Below are 17,973 nucleotides of genomic sequence, written 5' to 3' on the forward strand. Positions count from 1 at the left end.
TATAAAGGATATTTCTTTCTATGGCTCTGCAGCACTTTATGCCTCTTGCGGTCTCACGTAAACACAGCCCATTGATGCCCAATCTCAAAACAAAATGGAAGAATAAATTAATATCTTCTTCTGGCCACATGGATTAGGGACCAAGATGTGGATGCTGCCTAGACTTCTTGCCCAACACCATGCATACCTGAGAAATCTCTAAAGAACCTTCTATGTCACCTGCAACTAAATTCTACTGAATCAGACTATTGTAGTTGGTGTAGTAGAAACTAAATAACATTCTAATCATGTATGGAGGAAATACAATCGATTTCACTATCTTTCTACCATTTTGTTAACTATTTGTTATTTTTAAGGCAAACCTGGAAGTGGAATACAGTATTCAGGAATTCTATTAATGAGACTGTCAGTTTTCCAATCAGTGTTCCCACTGCACACCAAACAAAGTGCCTGTGTGTGCACACTGGACAGTGATATTACAAGCATCATATCCTCCATTGCCAGGGCTGCAGATTCTCACTCTATCCAAGAAATCTATACACAGGGAGGCCCAGGAGACAAGGACAACTGCCACAGTTACCACAAGGCCAAAAAGAAACACAGTCTGTCTCACGGTCCATGCAAATCTCAGCAAAAATGACAGCTTAGCAGATCTGCTCTGAACAACCTACACTCACTACATTATAGCTTGTTTCTTCCTTACAATTCCCTAGAGCAGAAGGAGAGGAGAATCCTGGAAGAAACTGCAACCTACCTGCCACCTGATTGCTGGACCACCCAGCTGGGCCTAGAATATTAGTAGGCTCCCTACTAGGTGATCAGAGATCAAATGACCCAGATAGCACAGGCCTTCCAGCCTGCTCTTCCTGCCCAGAAGACAATCACCTAGGCAAGAAAGTTTGTATTGTATTAGACATTCTTCCACTTTCCTGGAACACATCCTGCTCCTCATGCAGAGCACAGGGTCCTCTCTGTGCAATTCAGTCATACACTCAATGTATAGTGTCACCAACCCTTGACCTCGTTGATGGGAAATACTGCTGCCAAATGTATGTGGCATTCAAACAGTAACTGTTGTTACAGTGTAACTGTTGTTGTAGAAAAACAGATCATGAATTAGAAAACAGTGAGCAGTCATGGTAGGGCTCAGGAACAGCAAATTGAATGAGGGTAAGTTGTAGATATGATAGAAAAAAATTACTTTGAAAACTTGAAAAGAGCTTTATGGCCATGTGCTCCAGAAGAGAGTAGGGATTCATCTTGGAACACATCAAGGATTTCCCAAATCTTTTCTTTCAGACTTATATCTAAACCCATAAATATAATTGTCCTCTTAGGCAGGACACATTTTACCCAGATTTTTTTTTCATTTAGCTTTTGTAACTATAGCAATTTGCTTTCAAGATAAAGTCTGTCCTTTATCCAGTTTCTTTTTTTTTCAGTATGAACAACATTTTTCAATTTTGCATAGAGCTTCATAGAGATCGGCCAATGCTGGAAACCCCATTGTTACCACCTAACTCCTCACCAAATGAGAATGAAAAGGTGTCCATGGCAACTTATTTGGTGGGTGAGGGGACTCTCATGCCAAGGGAATTGTCATCTTGACATGACATGAGAGAAGGGTCAATTTGCTTGACTAAGATCTTCAGGCTACAGAGCAGCCACAGCTACACATGGCTTTGTGTTGTTGGGTCTTTTCCATGCTTGACTCAACCACAGACTCCTGGGCCCTCTGAATCTCATGGACAAGCAGAGCAAATGCTTCCTCTACACCTTGTCGTGTCTTAGCTGAGGTCTTGATGAAGGGGGCTCCCCACTTATGAGTCAGGATTGCTGCATCAGTTTGAGCCTCTCCAGCAGCAGTCACTAGGTCACATTTATTGCCCACAAGTACCAGAGGCAACCGCTGCTTCTGTTGCAGGCTCCAGGTAGACCATATCTGCTGCAGCTGGTCCAGAGATGAGGGGTCATCAAGAGCAAAGACACCCAGCACACCATCACCAGCTGCTAAGCACTGGTCTCGCAAGTCCCTGTAGATATCCTGCCCTGCTGTGTCCAGCACATTCAGAATGTAGCCACTATTGTCCAGGGCCACCTCCTTCCAGTAGGAATCCTGGATGGTGGGGTCATGTTCTTCCACGAAGCATTGGTGGTTCATCTGGATAGCGAGAGCACTTTTACCAACACCACTTGCACCTAACACTACTATCTTGTATTTAGGAAGCTTTCTGCCAGAATCTTTGCATTTTGCCCAACCATCATTGCTTTCCTTTGGGTATCTGGTGCACTGTGTGTTAAGGCGCAGGTCCAAGATGCTAGACTTTGTTGGCAATGCCATTCCCAACAGTTAGTTCAAGGAAGAGATGTAAACAACTGGCGATATATCCCTGGATAGGTGGTCTGCTGAATGGCTGCACGTGGCTGTCTTTCCAGGTTCTTGATTGCTCTCATCTGTAGACACCAAGAAATTGACAATTAGGAAAATCATGGATCATCTAGAATTGATTAACTAATTTCACATTGCTTATCTCAACTACTGTTGAAGGAGGAAATCTCAACCTCCATCCTGCCTCTCCCTTTCTGCACTGTGACTCCAACAGTTTCAACGTTGGTCAATGAACTCAATTCTTGCACACGTCCATCTTTATTTATAAGTTCCCACTAAATATCAGAAAGCTTGGAGTTCACACGTTAACTGGTTTAATTTTCCTCCTCACTGACCAGTAAGGCCCAGACTGGAAGAAGCTGCAGTGTTGTATTCCCAGCCCTGGGCAGGGGAAGCACGATTAGGTATTTAAAGCAATTCTCAGTGACCCAGCATGAAGCAAGCCTGAGCTCCAGAGACTTTGTTATACACAGAAGTCAACAATCACTGGAGAGAAAATCAATGAAATTACTAATAACCTAGCAACATTGGAGAGCAGGAATAAATAGAGATAAAAGCAGCAATACACTTAAAGAAAACATTAAAAAGATATCAATAAGTGATTTAAAAAAAATAGGGCTGGAAAGGTGCTTCAGAGGTTAAGAGCATTGTACTGCACTTCCAGAGAGGTCCTGAGTTCAATTCCCAGCAACCACATGGTGGCTCACAAACATCTATCATAAGATATGGGGGCCTCTTCTGGTGTGCAAGCAAAAGTGCAGACTGAAGACTGTACATGTAATAAAAATAAGTAAATAAAATAAAAATAAAAGAAAAAGATTGCAAACAAACAAACAAACAAACAAACAAACAAACAAAAAACCAGCCGGGTATTGATGCTGCATGCCTTTAAAAAATGAAAATAATGCATTTTTTATATTTCAAAAATACAAGCTGGGCAGTGGTGGCCCATGCCTTTAATCCCAGCACTCAGGTGGCAGAGGCAGGGGGATCTCTTTGAGTTTGAGTCTCAGCTCAGTCTACAGAGTGAGTTCAGGGTCAGCCTACAAAGCCACATAGAAACCCTGTCTCCCTCCAAAAAAATTCTTGGAAATTACAAAATCATTTCCACCACAACAATCAGGTCCCTTCCAATAATGGTGACTCCATAAACTGGTTCCCTACCCTGAATCCTCCTTCAGTGTAAACTATACCAGCTAATTTTGTCTGAAGGCAGAAGCAATTATCCCCTTGGAAATACCTTTCCTGTGACTGCATTGCATTGTAAACTATATAACTCAAATGGACAATTTGAAATCCCTGAGGCAGTACATACATAAGTATTTTGAAGATGTAGTACTGAAGACAGCAAGGCCATTGTCCTGGTGAATGACAGACTGGAATCAATGCACCTTGAGTCAAAGTAAGAGAGTTTGGCTCAGAAACAAATTTCTCACAAAATAGAAAGGCAGCTGTTCTAGCATTAATACACCTTAGCAGGGAGAAATCCCTTCACACACTTAGGCGATTAATAAAGAAAAATAGATTTAAGGAAACCATGCGTTCATCTCTGGATAATACTCAAAAGAGGAGGCAGCCTAGACACATTTTGCATTTCATATATATTGTCATCCTTAAGTGTCTTTTATGTTCATGCTCCAGGTTACCCTGTCAATAATTAAAATAGATAGAGGAGAAACATGTCTAGCTACTTGAGCAGGTGGGAAACCTACACAGCAAAACTATTCCCAGAATTGTTTCTTAAGCACAACTGAGACCTGATTCAGCAGCAACTTCTTCACTGACAGGATCCTGAGGTAAAGGTGGCAGGGGATGAGAGAGATAGTAAATGTGAATGCAGAAAATCTGGGAAGGGCCAGGTGTTGGTGGTGCACGCCTTTAATCCCAGCACTTGGGAGGCAGAGGCAGGTGACTCTCCATGAGTTCAAGGTCAGCCTGGTCTACAAAGCGAGTGCCAATATAGGCTCCAAAACTACACAGAGAAACCTTGTCTCAAAAAACCAAAGAATAAAATATCTGTGATAGGGAGGTCATGCACAAGGTATGTCCCACGCCAATTAGGCTTCCTAAGAAGAATAGAAGCCTAAATACTACTTCCTGTAGGAAAAATGGAAGGACATGGGGGACATCTATGAAGTCAGTAGAAACTGCCATGGAATTGGACAAACTCAGGGAGTAGGCTAATGAAGCAATGCTGCACAAGGGGAACACAGGGTATCTCAAGATCATTACAAAAACCAAAAACCAACTGCATTATGCAAGATTCTCTACTTGAACAGAACTGGTAGAATGAATGTCTGCATGTCTGTAGAAAGTGGATTTGTTAGAATGTCTCACAGGCTCTGGCCCAAGTAGTCCAAAACTGGGTGCATACCAATGAAATTTGAAGAGTCCAGTAGTTGTTTATGTCATCAGGCTTGTTATCTCAACTAGTCTTCATTACACAACAGAATTCCAAATAGGTAGGCCCTAATGCTAGTAAAGGAATGAACTTGGTAGACAGAGCTAGTTTAAGCAGACAAAGACAGAGAGCTTCCTCCTTCACGATCCTTTATATATGCAGGTTACCACCAGATGTCGTGATTAGTACGAAAGTAGGATCTAATTCTTTTTATGTGTTTTGTTATATTGTTTTCAAGAAATTGTTTATCAATGAAGCCCTGTATCTCATTCTGTGGCTCTTGCTGGCCCCAAACTCAAAATATCTGACTGCCTCTGCCTCCACAGTGCTGGGGTTAAACATGTGCACTACCAAGGAGCAGCTAAAGGTGGCTCTCATCACCTTATCTGATACAGGGTTTTTCTGTGTGGCACTGGCTGTCCTGAAACTCATTCTGCCAGTGTGTACCGGAGCTTATAGAGATCTGCCTGCCTCTGTAGGTGCTGGAGAAGTGTGGTTGTTCTGCAATGTTGAAATGCTGGAACTTTGTCAAGCAGCGATGTCCACCTTGTGGTATATGCCATTATTTCACAACATAGCTTCATGTGCTATCTATCTGTCTGTCTGTCTGTCTATCTATCTATCTATCTATCTATCGATACATAAGTAATTCATATTTGTAATTCCATGCTTCTTATGTCCGCATTGCGTTCCCATGGGACACTTCATCTGCAAAGGGGGATTATTCAGAGAAGGTATAAAATGTCATGAAAATGAAATTTATTTAAAAAAACTTTTCTGTTATTTGTGTGTGTCTGTAAAGTGATTGCATGTGTTTAGACCATGACAGTTATGTGGAGACCAGCAGTCTACTTCATTGAGTGTATTTGGCCACAACTCATGAAACAGTAGACCCATAATTTCTTTTTTTTTTTTTTGGTCTTTTGAGGTAGGGTTTCTCTGTATTGCTTTGAAGGTTGTCCTGGAACTTGCTCTGTAGACCAGGCTGGCCTTGAATTCACAGAGATCCACCTACATCAACCTCCTGAGTGCTGGGATTAAAGGCGTGTGCCAGCATTGCCTGATGACCCATAAAATTCTAATTTCCCTGTGAATCTCTTGTGGGTAAAGACTTTAGTCTTCCAAATGAGAATGTCTCCATTGAAGAAACATTTACTTCTCACTTGACCACCTCACAAGAGAAACAGGAACTGAGAATGTGGGAATGTGTTATAGATGAGGAAAATCCATTATTTGGCTTCATTAGAATATTTAATTTTGCATTTTTTTCCTTCAGTCTAAGCTTGTTAGGACCCAAGGAATGGATTATTTACTGTGAATTTTCTTTATCATTCCTAATTACTCAAACTGAATAAATATATTTAAAATTCTTTTCAATTTTGTCTTTTTGCCTTTCATATTTTTTCTCTTTCTCTTAAGAAAGGTATTACTGTTACTCCCTGTCTTACCTACAAGTCTCACTATAGACCTGGCTATGCTAGGACATCAGAGAGATCTGCCCATCTTGACTACAGAGTACCTGCATTATAGTTGGATATGTCACTAGATAAGTTTCTTCATTTGATTGGCTTGTTGAGGATGAGTGACTGAGCCCTGCTTGTTAGGGTATCCAGAACACAGGCTCTGGTTATAATTCCAGTAACTGAAGAAGGTATCCATCAAATGCAGCCTTTCTGCGTTAAAGTCCACTGTCTTTCAACTATGAGAAATTATTTTTCCTTATCATTGAATCTGTTGTAAACTATCAAAGAACTTTGGAAGATTTGTACCTTATTGTGTAGGTGGTGAAAACCCAGGCTCACAGAGGTAATTCAATTTTGATTATACTTAAGTACAACTCCTCATGTTACTCATCCCATCTTTCTAATGCCTCACTAAGTGAAATTGAGGCCACCTGTGCCAGGCATGGTGTCAGAGGACTGTAATCATGGTACTCAGAATGTGGAGGTAGTCATTTCAGGATTTCAAAGTCATAAATGATGAAAATGGTCAATGGTGAATGTTGGGAGGACGACAGTACAAAGGGAGATTGTGATTGGTTCAGTACAGTGTCCATAATCTTCCCTGAAGCTCCAGTATTTCAGGGCTATAGCACCAACAATTGTTAGCTAAGGTATTTACCACCCCATCTTTCCTATTTCTTATTTAATTTCATGAATGTTATTTAAATTTAAATTAAACAGTCTTATTTGACATATCCATCTCAATTCCCTCTCCCTCCCAATCTCCCATGCCACCCACACCCACCACCCATCCCATCCCCCATCCAATCCCCAAGGAGGATGAGACTGCTATAAGGGATCATCAAAATCTGTCAAGTCATTTTTGGCCTGGCCTAGGCCCTCTCTCATATGTCTAGGCTTATTGAGTATCCCTCTATGTGGAATGGGTTCCCAAACATTCTTATAATAGGGATAAATACAGATCTTCTACCAGAGGCCCCATAGACTACCCAGGAGTGGTAGCCAACACCCACATATAGGGACTCTGGGATCCTTGAGATACCCCTTGTTCAGTTCAGCTGTTTCTGTGAGTTTCTCCAGGTTATTCTGGGCCCCTATGCTCATCACTCCTCCCTCTCTGCAACTGGATCACAGAGTTCAGCTCTGTGCTAACTGGGGGTGTCTTCTGCTGCTTATTCCATCAGCTACTGGGTGAAGGTTCTAGGATGGCATTTAAGGTAGTCATCAATCTCATTAAAGGTGAAGGACATTTAAGGTAGTCTCTTCATTGTTGCTTAGATTCTCAGCTGGGGTTATCCTTATGGATTTACACTAGTGCCAGATTTCTCTTTAAACCTATAATGGCTCCCTCTATTATGGTGTCTCTTACCATGGTCTCCTTTGTTCTTCCCCGGCTCAATCTTCCAAGTACCTCCTGTCCTCCTCTGCTCCCTTCTCTTTCTCATAGCTTCCTCTCCCCTCCCCACATGCTCACAATTAGTTCCTGAGCTCCTGTACCTTTCAACTTATCTGGGGTACAATGGCCAGTTTTTTAAGGGTGGAGTCTGAACTGAGGTGAATCCTGTTTAAGGCCTGGCCTTGACACCCTGAGGGTGGTGTGTGGAATGGTGCTAAAAAACCCAGTCTGGAGGCACCCAGTCTCTCTTCACCTACACCTGACTGTTATGGTAGAAGCTTCACCCAACTTGCCCTCTCCACCTCCTCAAGGAACAGATGCCTGAGGTCTACAGGATGGCAGGTAAGGGAATACTTCTCCACCCATACCTCCTGCTGAATGTTAGCTCACCTAAACCTACTCCCCCACTCCACACATTGTACCCGGTAAGCAGGAAGAAGCCAGACTTAAACTGAAGCCCCCATACCCAGGGAGTCTGGGTTGTTTAGGCAGAAGCCCTCCTGACTTCTATATCTATGCAAAGAGGTTGGAATGTTTTGTAAATCTATCCCACCACGCCGGGCCCCCGCCCCCTGACCTCCAGGTGCCAAGTATGGGCAACACCTGGGGTCACCTCAGTCCAGACTCCACCCAGAAAAACACTTCTATTGTCAGCTCTACCCCAAGGGGGGTGGTAAAACCCCTGTCTCTGATTCACCTGGTTGGCCTCAAGCAGCAGAGTTGTGATTGGAGATGAAAACAGCCAGGAGGCCAGTGACAAAAGGCTCCGGGGCATTGCATTCTGAAGAGAGCCATATTCACCTGCCAGAGGCTTGAGTTGGTTTCAAGACTATCTGAAATATATCTTAACACTTTCCCAAATGAGTTGGAATGGACAGAAGGGATTGGCTATTTTAGCAGAAAAAGCTTTGGAAAAATTGTAGGGCCATAGCCGGTCTTAGCATTGAACAGTACCAGTTCCGGGTACTGACGGGTATCCGACACTATGTGACTGCACACTGTGCAGTGCCTAAGGTGGTCACAATGACTAACATGGAAGGGGAGGAGCCTTGGGTAGGGAAACCCGCAGAAGCCATGGGGCAGAAACCTCACTTGAGCTGGGAGACTGAATGGGAGAAATGAAACCCCCAGGTGGCTTCCTTGCAGTGGGAGTGGATGGTTCCAGAAATACTCTGTGGCAAGTAGAGTTCACAGGTGTTTGTCAGCAAGGGGCGTGGGAGGGAAAGGTGAAAGGTTACCCGGGCGCTAATGCAGCAAGGGTCTTGCCAAAGGTCACAACCCACCTGTGGGTTCAGAATCAAAACACCTGACCCTTTTTAAAGCTGATCAAAGTGGAGTCAGAACTAGATTGATAACAGTTAGTTTAAGAAACTACTCATTCGATGTGCCAGGCATTGGTGGTCCAACCTTTAATCCTAACACTCGGTAGGTAGAGTCAGGCAGATTTCTGTGAGTTCGAAGCTACAGGAGAAACCCTGTCTCAAGAAACAAATGAACAAACAAAAAAAGAAAGTACTCACGCAACAAAGCCAGTGACCAGGTTTTTGCTGGATGCCTGGTCATCCATTCAGCAAGGCGGTAGGTGAAAAATAGGATTGAGCGAGTGTCTCCCTCACTCTTAAGCCCTTGTTACGTCACTCTGACCACGCCCAAGCAGGCATGGACAGAGCACCTGTGCAAGCCCCAAGAGAGGTGGTCAGCATTTCCCCCTACAGTAATGTTTCTCTCCGGTATATATTCTTTTATGTATTTGGAGTTTACAGCATTTTGAAAAGGTTTTACTACACTGACTACATGCATAGTGTCTGTCTCCAGTATGTGTTCTTTTATGTGTTTGGAGACTACTGACATGTGAAAAGGATTTACCACATTGATTACATTCATAGGATATCTCTGTAGTATGTGTTTTCTGATGTATTTGTAAATCACTGTTCTGTGACAAGGCTCTACCACATTGATTACACACATAAGGCCTCATTTCATTTTGTGTTCCTTTATGACTTTTAAGCACTCCATGACTTGAGAAACCTTTACCCCATTGATTTCATTTGTTGGTATTCTCTCCAGTATGTGTGCCTTTATGGAGTTGGAGACATCTGTGACATGCAAAGACATCATCATATTGAAGAATTTCATATGGTTTCTCTCCAGTATGAATATTTTCATGTCTTTGAAGATACCTGCAACATAAAGTTTTTAACACATTGGGTACATTCACAGAGTTTCTCTTCTGCATGGGTCTTTCATATCTGCAAAGATAATTGACACAGGTAAAAGCTTTACCACATGCACTATATTGATGAAGCTTAGGATCTGTAGTACTTAATTTTATAAATTGGACTCATTGTCCACATTTCTACTGGAGGGAGATGGCCCTGGACAATGGTGGCTACATTCTGAATGTACTGGACACAGCAGGACAGGATATCCTTAGGGCCATGGGTGACCAGGGCTTAGCAGCTGGTGATGATGTGCTGGGTGTCTTTGCTCTTGATGACCCCTCATCTCTTGACAGCTGCAGCAGATATGGTCCTCCTGGAGCCTGTATCAGAAGCAGTGATTGCCCCTGGTACTTGTGGGCAACAAGTGTGACCTAGTGACTACTGCTGGAGATGCTCACACTGATGTCGGTATCCTGATGCATAAGTGGGGAGCCGCCTTCATCAAGACCTCAGCTAAGACAAGGCAAGGTGTAGAGGAAGCCTCTGCTCTGTTGTCCATGAGATTTAGAGGCCCCAGGAGGATGTGCCTGAGGTAAGCAGCGAGAACACCTGACACCAAAAAGCTGTGTGTAGGGCTGGAGAGATGATTCAGAGGTTAAGAGCACTGACTACTCTTTCAGAGATCCTGAGTTCAATTTCCAGCAACCACATGGTGGCTCACAACCATCTGTTATGAGACCTGGTGCCCTCTGCTGGTGTGCAGATATACATGGACGCAGAATTTTGTATACATAATAAATAAATAAAATCTTTAAAAAAATAGCTGTGTGTATCTGGGGCTGCTCTGTAGCCTGAAGATCTTAGTCAAGCAAATTGTCCCTTCTCTCATGTCATATCAAGATGACAATTCCCTTGGCATAAGAGACGCCTGCCCCACCAAATAAGTTGCCATGGACACCTTTTTATTCTCATTTGGTGAGGATTTATGTGGTAACAATGGGGTTTCCAGTCTTGGCCGACATCTATGAAACTCTATGCAAAATTGAAAAATGTTGTTCATACTAAAAAAAAAAAGAAAGAAACTGGATAAAGGACAGACTTTATCTTGAAAGCAAATTGCTATAGTTACAAAGTTAAATGAAAAAAAATCTTGGTAAAATGTTGTGTCCTGCCTAAGAGGACAATTATTTTTCTGGGTTTAGATGAAAGTCTGAAAGAAAAGATTTGGGAAATCCTTGATGTGTTCCAATATGAATCCCTGCTCTCTTCTGGAGCACATGGCCATAAAGTTCTTTTCAAGTTTTCAAAGTAATTTTTTCTATCATATCTACAACTTACCCTCATTCAATTTGCTGTTCCTGAGCCCTATCATGACTGCTCACTGTTTTCTAATTCATGATCTGTTTTTGTACAACAACAGTTACACTGTAACAACAGTTACTGTTTGAATGCCAAATACATTTGGCAGCAGTATTTCCCATCAATGAGGTCAAGGGTTGGTGACACTGTACATTGAGTGTATGACAGAATGTGCACAGAGAGGACCCTGTGCTCTGCATGAGGAGCAGGATGTGTTCCAGGAAAGTGGAAGAATGTCTAATACAATACAAACTTTCTTGCCTAGGTGACTGTCTTCTGGGCAGGAAGAGCAGGCTGGAAGGCCTGTGCTATCTGGGTCATTTGATCTCTGATTGCCTAGTAGGGAGCCTACTAATATTCTAGGCCCAGCTGGGTGGTCCAGCCAATGATGGACTCTGGTAAAGCTTAGCAACCATGTGGCAGGTAGCTTGCAGTTTCTTTCCAGGATTCTCCTCTCCTTCTGCTCTAGGGAATTATAAGGAAGAAACAAGCTATAATGTAGTGAGTGTAGGTTGTTCAGAGCAGTTCTGCTGAGCTGTCATTTTTGCTGAGATTTGCATGGACCGTGAAACAGACTGTGTTTCTTTTTGCCTTGTGCTAACTGTGGCAGTTGTCCTTGTCTCCTGGGCCTCCCTGTGTATGGATTTCTTGGATATAGTGAGAATCTGCAACCCTGGCAATGGAGGATATGATACTTGTAATATCACTGTCCAGTGTGCACACACAGGCACTTTGTTTGGTGTGCCGTGGGAACACTGATTGGAAAACTGACAGTCTCAATAATAGAATTCCTGAATATTGCATTCCACTTCCAGGTTTGTCATAAAAATATTACAAATAGTTAACAAAATGGTAGAAAGATAGTGAAATCGATTGTATTTCCTCCATACATGATTAGAATGTTATTTAGTTTCTACTACACCAACTACAATAGTCTGATTCAGTAGAATTTAGTTGCAGGTGACAAAGAAGGTTCTTTAAAGGTTTCTCAGGTATTCATGATGTTGGGCAGGAAGTTTAGACAGCATCCACATCTTGGTCCCTAATCCATGTGGCCGGAAGAAGATATTAATTTATTCATCCACGTTGTTTTGACATTGGGCATCAATGGGCTGGGTGTACGTGAGACAGCAAGAGGCATAAAGTACTGCAGAGCCATAGCAAGAAATCTCCTTTTTAGAGAGAGCTCTTGTACATGGTGCTTCTGACTTTAGAAGAAATATCAGTAGGTGGACAGTCAGAAACAACAGTTTAGGATTCACCTTGAGTTAATTTCATTGGAGTTTTGAAGTCTGTGTTTATTTAATCTCTGTTAACCTTGATTCATAGGTATCTAGATAACATTTTTCAAGATCACACTTTCCTTGATAAGTTTCTTTTCTTCTTTTGATTAATAGTTGACTATATTTTATAGCCTCTGTTTTTGGCTTTTCCTCTCCATCTTTATACTTTTACAAATATAGCACATATTTTGATTATTGTAGCATTGTGGCAAGTACAAATGTAATATTATGTCAACCTGTGTACGAAGTTTTCATAATCACATTAAAAATTATAGTTTTTCCACTGTGAATGTAGCTTTTTTATTGTATTTAATATTTTCTGAATGTAGCTTTGAAATCAGCATTTTGTTATAAATTGTGGAGCATTGTCATTTTATGCTGCAAATTTTCCATATTTATGATGCATCATATAACCAATGGCACACATTTACTTTTTTACATTCAAGTTTTGTTATTAATCTGTGAAAGGGTTATCACATAAAACATATTTTGGATCTCGGCAGATGGCTCAGCATATCTTCTTTTTGGAATGATCAGAGTTCAGATACCAACACTCAAGCAGCTAATAATCATTTACATTCCATATGCTGTATACATACAGGAAGCATTCTCTTATGTACCAACATATGGAAAATATAGCAATAAACTTGGTAAATTGGTAAATCTTATACCACCAATTCTGTTACCATCATTTTTACTCTTCTACAGCACAGTTTAGCTATGGCACCCTACTCTACACTGGAGATTGTAGCATTAATTCTAATTGGTCTTAGTTAGATCCACCTGCCTCTGATTTCCAAGTGTTGAGATTAAAGTTATGATCCACCATGGCCTGGGCTGTATGGCTAAATACTGCCTGTCTCCACTCTGATCTTCAGGCAAGATTTTTTGTTTGTTTATTTTTGTTTGTTAGTTTTTTTAGTTGGCTGTGGAGTGATCAGCCTGCCGCCTCTGATAGTGCCAAGGTTATCTTTATTGAGATACACCAATCAAGCCAGAGGGAGGGAGGTGGAACCAGGGCAGGTAGCTGGGGGAGCAGAAGAGAGAGCCAGGGTCTCCATGTGCAGCTTTTAAGAACCTTCCCTTACATTTCCCAGACTTCCCTTCACCTGCCCTCATGGGCGAGTCCTCAGTACATTAGGCACCTCTCCGGGTTGCCTGGGGCAGGGCTAGGGTGTCTCCCTAGGTTGGCTTTTTTTTTGTTTTTGTTTTTGAGACAGGGTTTCTCTCTGTACCTTTGGGGCCTGAACTGGAATACTCAGGAAGTCACAGAGATCCACCGCCTCTGCCTCTCATGTGCTGGGATTAAAGGCTTGTGTCACCACCACCTGGAAAGATTCATTGGTTAAAGCACAACCAAGATACCACCACACTTGGGGAAACCATTTACAGGATCCACAGAATTAATGCCATATGTGTCCTACTGAGGTGATGGGGTTCTTCCTTCAGCAATACATGGTCAGAGTGCTTTTGAAGTTCTAATACCACCAGCTACAATGGTGTGATTTGGGGAAGTTGAGTTACAGGGAACAAAAGGAATTTCTAATTTGTAGAAGTTTCTCAGGTGTGCATGCTGTTGTGTAGGCAGATAGGGCAGATTCCCCATGTGGTGTCAATGTACATGTGGCAGGAAGTAGACATTCAGTTATTCTTCTCTGCTATTTTCTGTGTGGGCATCAATGGGGATGGATTTTCCTCAAACCTCAAGGGTATATGAGAATTTGTAGAAAAATAGCAAGATATTGCCCCCATTGTAGGTGGAACTCTAGACCATGGGACCTCCCTGGAAGTAAAAAATTGATAGCTTGAGGGTCAGAAGCCGAACAGGTTAAGGGTCTTTTGAGATAATTTGGGGGGATTTGTGCAGTCTGTTTAGTTAATTTTTAAACACATAGAATCATGTGTATCTGGTTAACATTGTCATGATCTCAGTTTACCTCCCTGAGTTCCCTTTGGAATTTTGATGAAAAGTTGATTACATTTTCCTGCCTTTGTTCTTGGCTTTTCCTCTCCATCCCCCTTATGCTTTTCCAATATTGTATACCTTCTCCATTGCTATAGATTTTTGTGAGTTTAGAAATCATTCTTTGTCAATAAGTATACTATTTTTTGAAATCCTCTTGATAATTCTGAGTGTTTCCAATTTGCATATTGGTTTGGAATCAGATATACTGTTATGTGGTATTGGGAATTTTCTTTGGATTTTATTCAATTCATGTAAAATTTTACCTTATAAGGAGGCAGGTGTTGCTATTGCACACCTTTAATCCCAGCACTTGGAGGCAGATGCAGGAGGATCTCTGTGATGTGAGACCAGCATGTTCTACAAAAGCTAGTTCCCGGATGCCCTTAAAAGCCACAGAGAAACCCTGTCTTGAAAAACAAACAAAATAATTACCTGATTTGGTATCTTAACAGTGATGCATCAAGTTTCCAATGATTATGTACTTCTTTATTTATGTAAGCTCTTTTATTCTTGTAGTTTTTAATCTCCAAAAGTCTTTATTGTTTCATCTAAAAAGTGCTACATGGATTGGCAGGTGGCTCAGCACATATTCTTCTTGGGGTTGACCTTATTTCAGATACCAACACCCAAATTTTGAGATCTGAACACAGGGTATTAGATATGCAATTAGGGAGCACTACCTGCCTAAGGTTAATTCTCCAAACTGTAGGAGAATAAAACTCTTTAATGAGCAATAAGAGTGTGGCCACAAAGTGATCTGGACTGCCTTAGTCAGGAAACATTATCAAGAATGGAAAACATTATCAATAATAAAAAAAATGGGGTGGAAAATACCTGACTATCAATTGCTGGTGCCATAGCCCTGAAGTACTGGGACTTCAAGCAAATTTACTGATTCTGTCCTGAACCAGTCACAGTCACCATTTGTTCTCCCACCCCCCAACCCAACATGTACCATGTACATCTTGGATGACTATGAATTCCTGAAATTTGGGCTGGAGAGATGGCTCAGAGGTTAAGAGCAACTGGCTGCTCTTCCAGAGGTCCTGAGTTCAATTCCCAGCAACCACATGGTGGCTCACAACCATCCGTTATGAGATCTGGTGCCCTCTTCTGGTGTGCAGATATACATGGAAGCAGAATGTTGTATACATAATAAATAAAAAATAAAATCTTCAATAAAAATATTTATAAAAAAAGAAATCGTGAAATTCCTGCCTCCACTTTCTGAGGACCACGATTGCAGTCCTCTGCCACCCTGCCTGGCTTAGGTGGCTTCCACTTGTCTTAGTGAGGCATTAGAATGATGGGATGAGGAACATGAGGAGTTGCCCTTAACTATCTTCAAAATCTACTCATCTCTGTGAACCTGGGTTTCACCATCTGCAGAATAAGCCAGAATTCTTCCCAGGTCCTTGGATGAGGTATAACAGACTCAAGGATAAGGAAAAACAATATTTCTCATAGTGGGAAGACAGTAGACTTTAAGACATATCAAGATGTCACCAGAGCCACATTTTCCTTCACACCATGCTCCCCTTTCTGATGACATTGGCTGAACCTGCAAATCTGTAAGTGAGCTCCATGAATTAAGTGTTTTCTTATAAGTGTTCTGGGGGTCATGGTGGTTATTCATAGCACTATTAATCCTAACTAGGACAGCTAGATTCAGGATTTTCTTCTTTAAATTACCAGGATGTATTCATTCATGTCATGTGAATGAAGAAAGACCAGATTTGTGGGTTCCAATATTGAGCTCAGGTGTGCCCCTAGGCTATGTAGTTGAGAATTGCTTTGAACACAGCTAATTCTGCTGCTGCTAACCAGTGCTGGGAAGACAATGCTGCAATTCCTACAAGGCAGGGTGTTGACTTGTCATTTAGAAGGACATATAGCCCATTAATGAATGTTTACCAATCCTTCTGAATTGTATCCGGGACTGCAAATGAAGAGAGGCATATGAAAAACTTAAGTTCATTTACCAACTTTGAAGGTGGTATAGGCACAGTGCAGAAAGGGGTGTGAGAAGAAAGGAACATGAGCAATTTCTTGCTCATCAGCTGTAAAACTTAGCTGGATGGAGTCTTGTGATCAATTTCAGATGATTGATAAAAATACCTGACTGTCAATATGTTGGAGACCCACAGTCTAGGGCAATCAATGATCTGGATAAAAGACTGATGTTTTCATGAAACAAAATTGCTGTAGTTATACTATTTCAAGCAGAATAGAAAATCTGCATCAGATGGCATGACCCTGAGAGAATTGGAAACATGGGGTTGGGAAGAGAGAGGTAGGAGAAAGAGAAGGGGAGAAGAGGGGGGGATTATGACATGAGGGAGCTGAAAGATTGAGTCAGGGCAAGAATAGAGGAGAGCAAGGTAAGAGATACCATAATAGAAGGAGCCAGTATAGGATTAAAGAGAAATCTGCCTCTAGGAAAATATCCCAAGATCTACAGGGATGAAACCAAGTGAGAATTTAAGCAGTAGTGGAGAGGCTACCTTAAATGCCCTTCCCCTATAGTGAGATTGATGACTACCTAAAATTCCATCCTAGAGCCTTCATCCAGGAGCAGATGGAAGCAGAAGTAGACACTCACAGCTAAACACTGACCTGAACTCTGATTCCAGTTGCAGAGAGGGAGGAGTGATGAGCAAAGAGGTCAAGACCATGCTAGGGAAACCCACAGAAACAGTTGACCTGAGCAAGTGGGAGCTCATGGTCCCCAGAATGACAGCTGCAAACCAGGATAGGACCGAAACAGGCCCCATAAATGTGGGTGTCAGTTAGGAGGCCTGGACAGTCATGGGCTTCTGGTAGTGGATCAGTATTTATCCATAGTTCTCGAATGAAATTTGGGTGACCATTCCCCATGGAGGGATACTCTCTGAGCCAAGACATATGTGGGAGGACCTAGGTCTAGCCCCAAATCACTTGACAGTTTGATAATCCCTCATGGAAGGCCTCACCCTTCCTGGGCAGCAGAGATGGATTGGGAATGGGGGCATTGAGGGGTATGGGAGGATGGGACTGAGAGAGAATTTTGATTGATATATAAAATTAGATTCTTTCTAATTTAAAGATAATTTACAAAATAAAAAGAGAATAGGAAAAATGGAGTTTTAAATACCTTATCTAACAGTTGCTGGTGCCATAGCCCTAAAGTCCTAGACATTCAGGGAAGATTGTGGACAATGTCTTGAACCAGTCACAATCTCCCTTTAATCCCAGAACTTGGGAGGCAGAGGCAGGTGGATCTCTCTGAGCTGGAGGCCAGCCTGGTTCACAGAGTGAGTTGCAGAACAGGACACCAAGCTACACTGGGAAACCTGTCTCCAAAATCCAAGAAAAAAATAAAGAATATCATATGTCACTATAAATAAAAGCCAAGTGAGCATAGAATATGAAAAGGAGCAATGTACTTGTCTCTGTGTGTGTCTCTCTCTCTCAACAGTTAGAAGATATGAAAAAAATTTAGTAGTCTCCAGTGTAAATATATTTGAATGTGATTTAGGTTTACAATTAACTGCTTTTCCGATTCCATTAGAAAC

The 17,973-nt window shown here is 41.9% G+C and overlaps 1 protein-coding gene across 1 annotated transcript; it reads right to left on the reverse strand.

The window, feature by feature from the left end:
• Window positions 1-1,648: 1,648 nt before the first annotated feature.
• Window positions 1,649-2,341, reverse strand: LOC100765408 (GTPase ERas-like). Its single transcript, XM_035453666.1, has one exon. It carries the CDS (start codon window positions 2,339-2,341, stop codon window positions 1,649-1,651), a length of 693 nt encoding a protein of 230 aa, XP_035309557.1.
• Between the last annotated feature and the right edge of the window lie 15,632 nt (window positions 2,342-17,973).

This window comes from Cricetulus griseus, unplaced genomic scaffold, assembly GCF_003668045.3.
Source record: "Cricetulus griseus strain 17A/GY unplaced genomic scaffold, alternate assembly CriGri-PICRH-1.0 unplaced_scaffold_1, whole genome shotgun sequence".
Lineage (NCBI taxonomy): Eukaryota > Metazoa > Chordata > Mammalia > Rodentia > Cricetidae > Cricetulus > Cricetulus griseus.

Bases quoted from the DNA above. Each gene is read 5' to 3' on its own strand.
- LOC100765408 (XM_035453666.1), bottom strand. From the start codon at position 2,341: ATGGCATTGCCAACAAAGTCTAGCATCTTGGACCTGCGCCTTAACACA.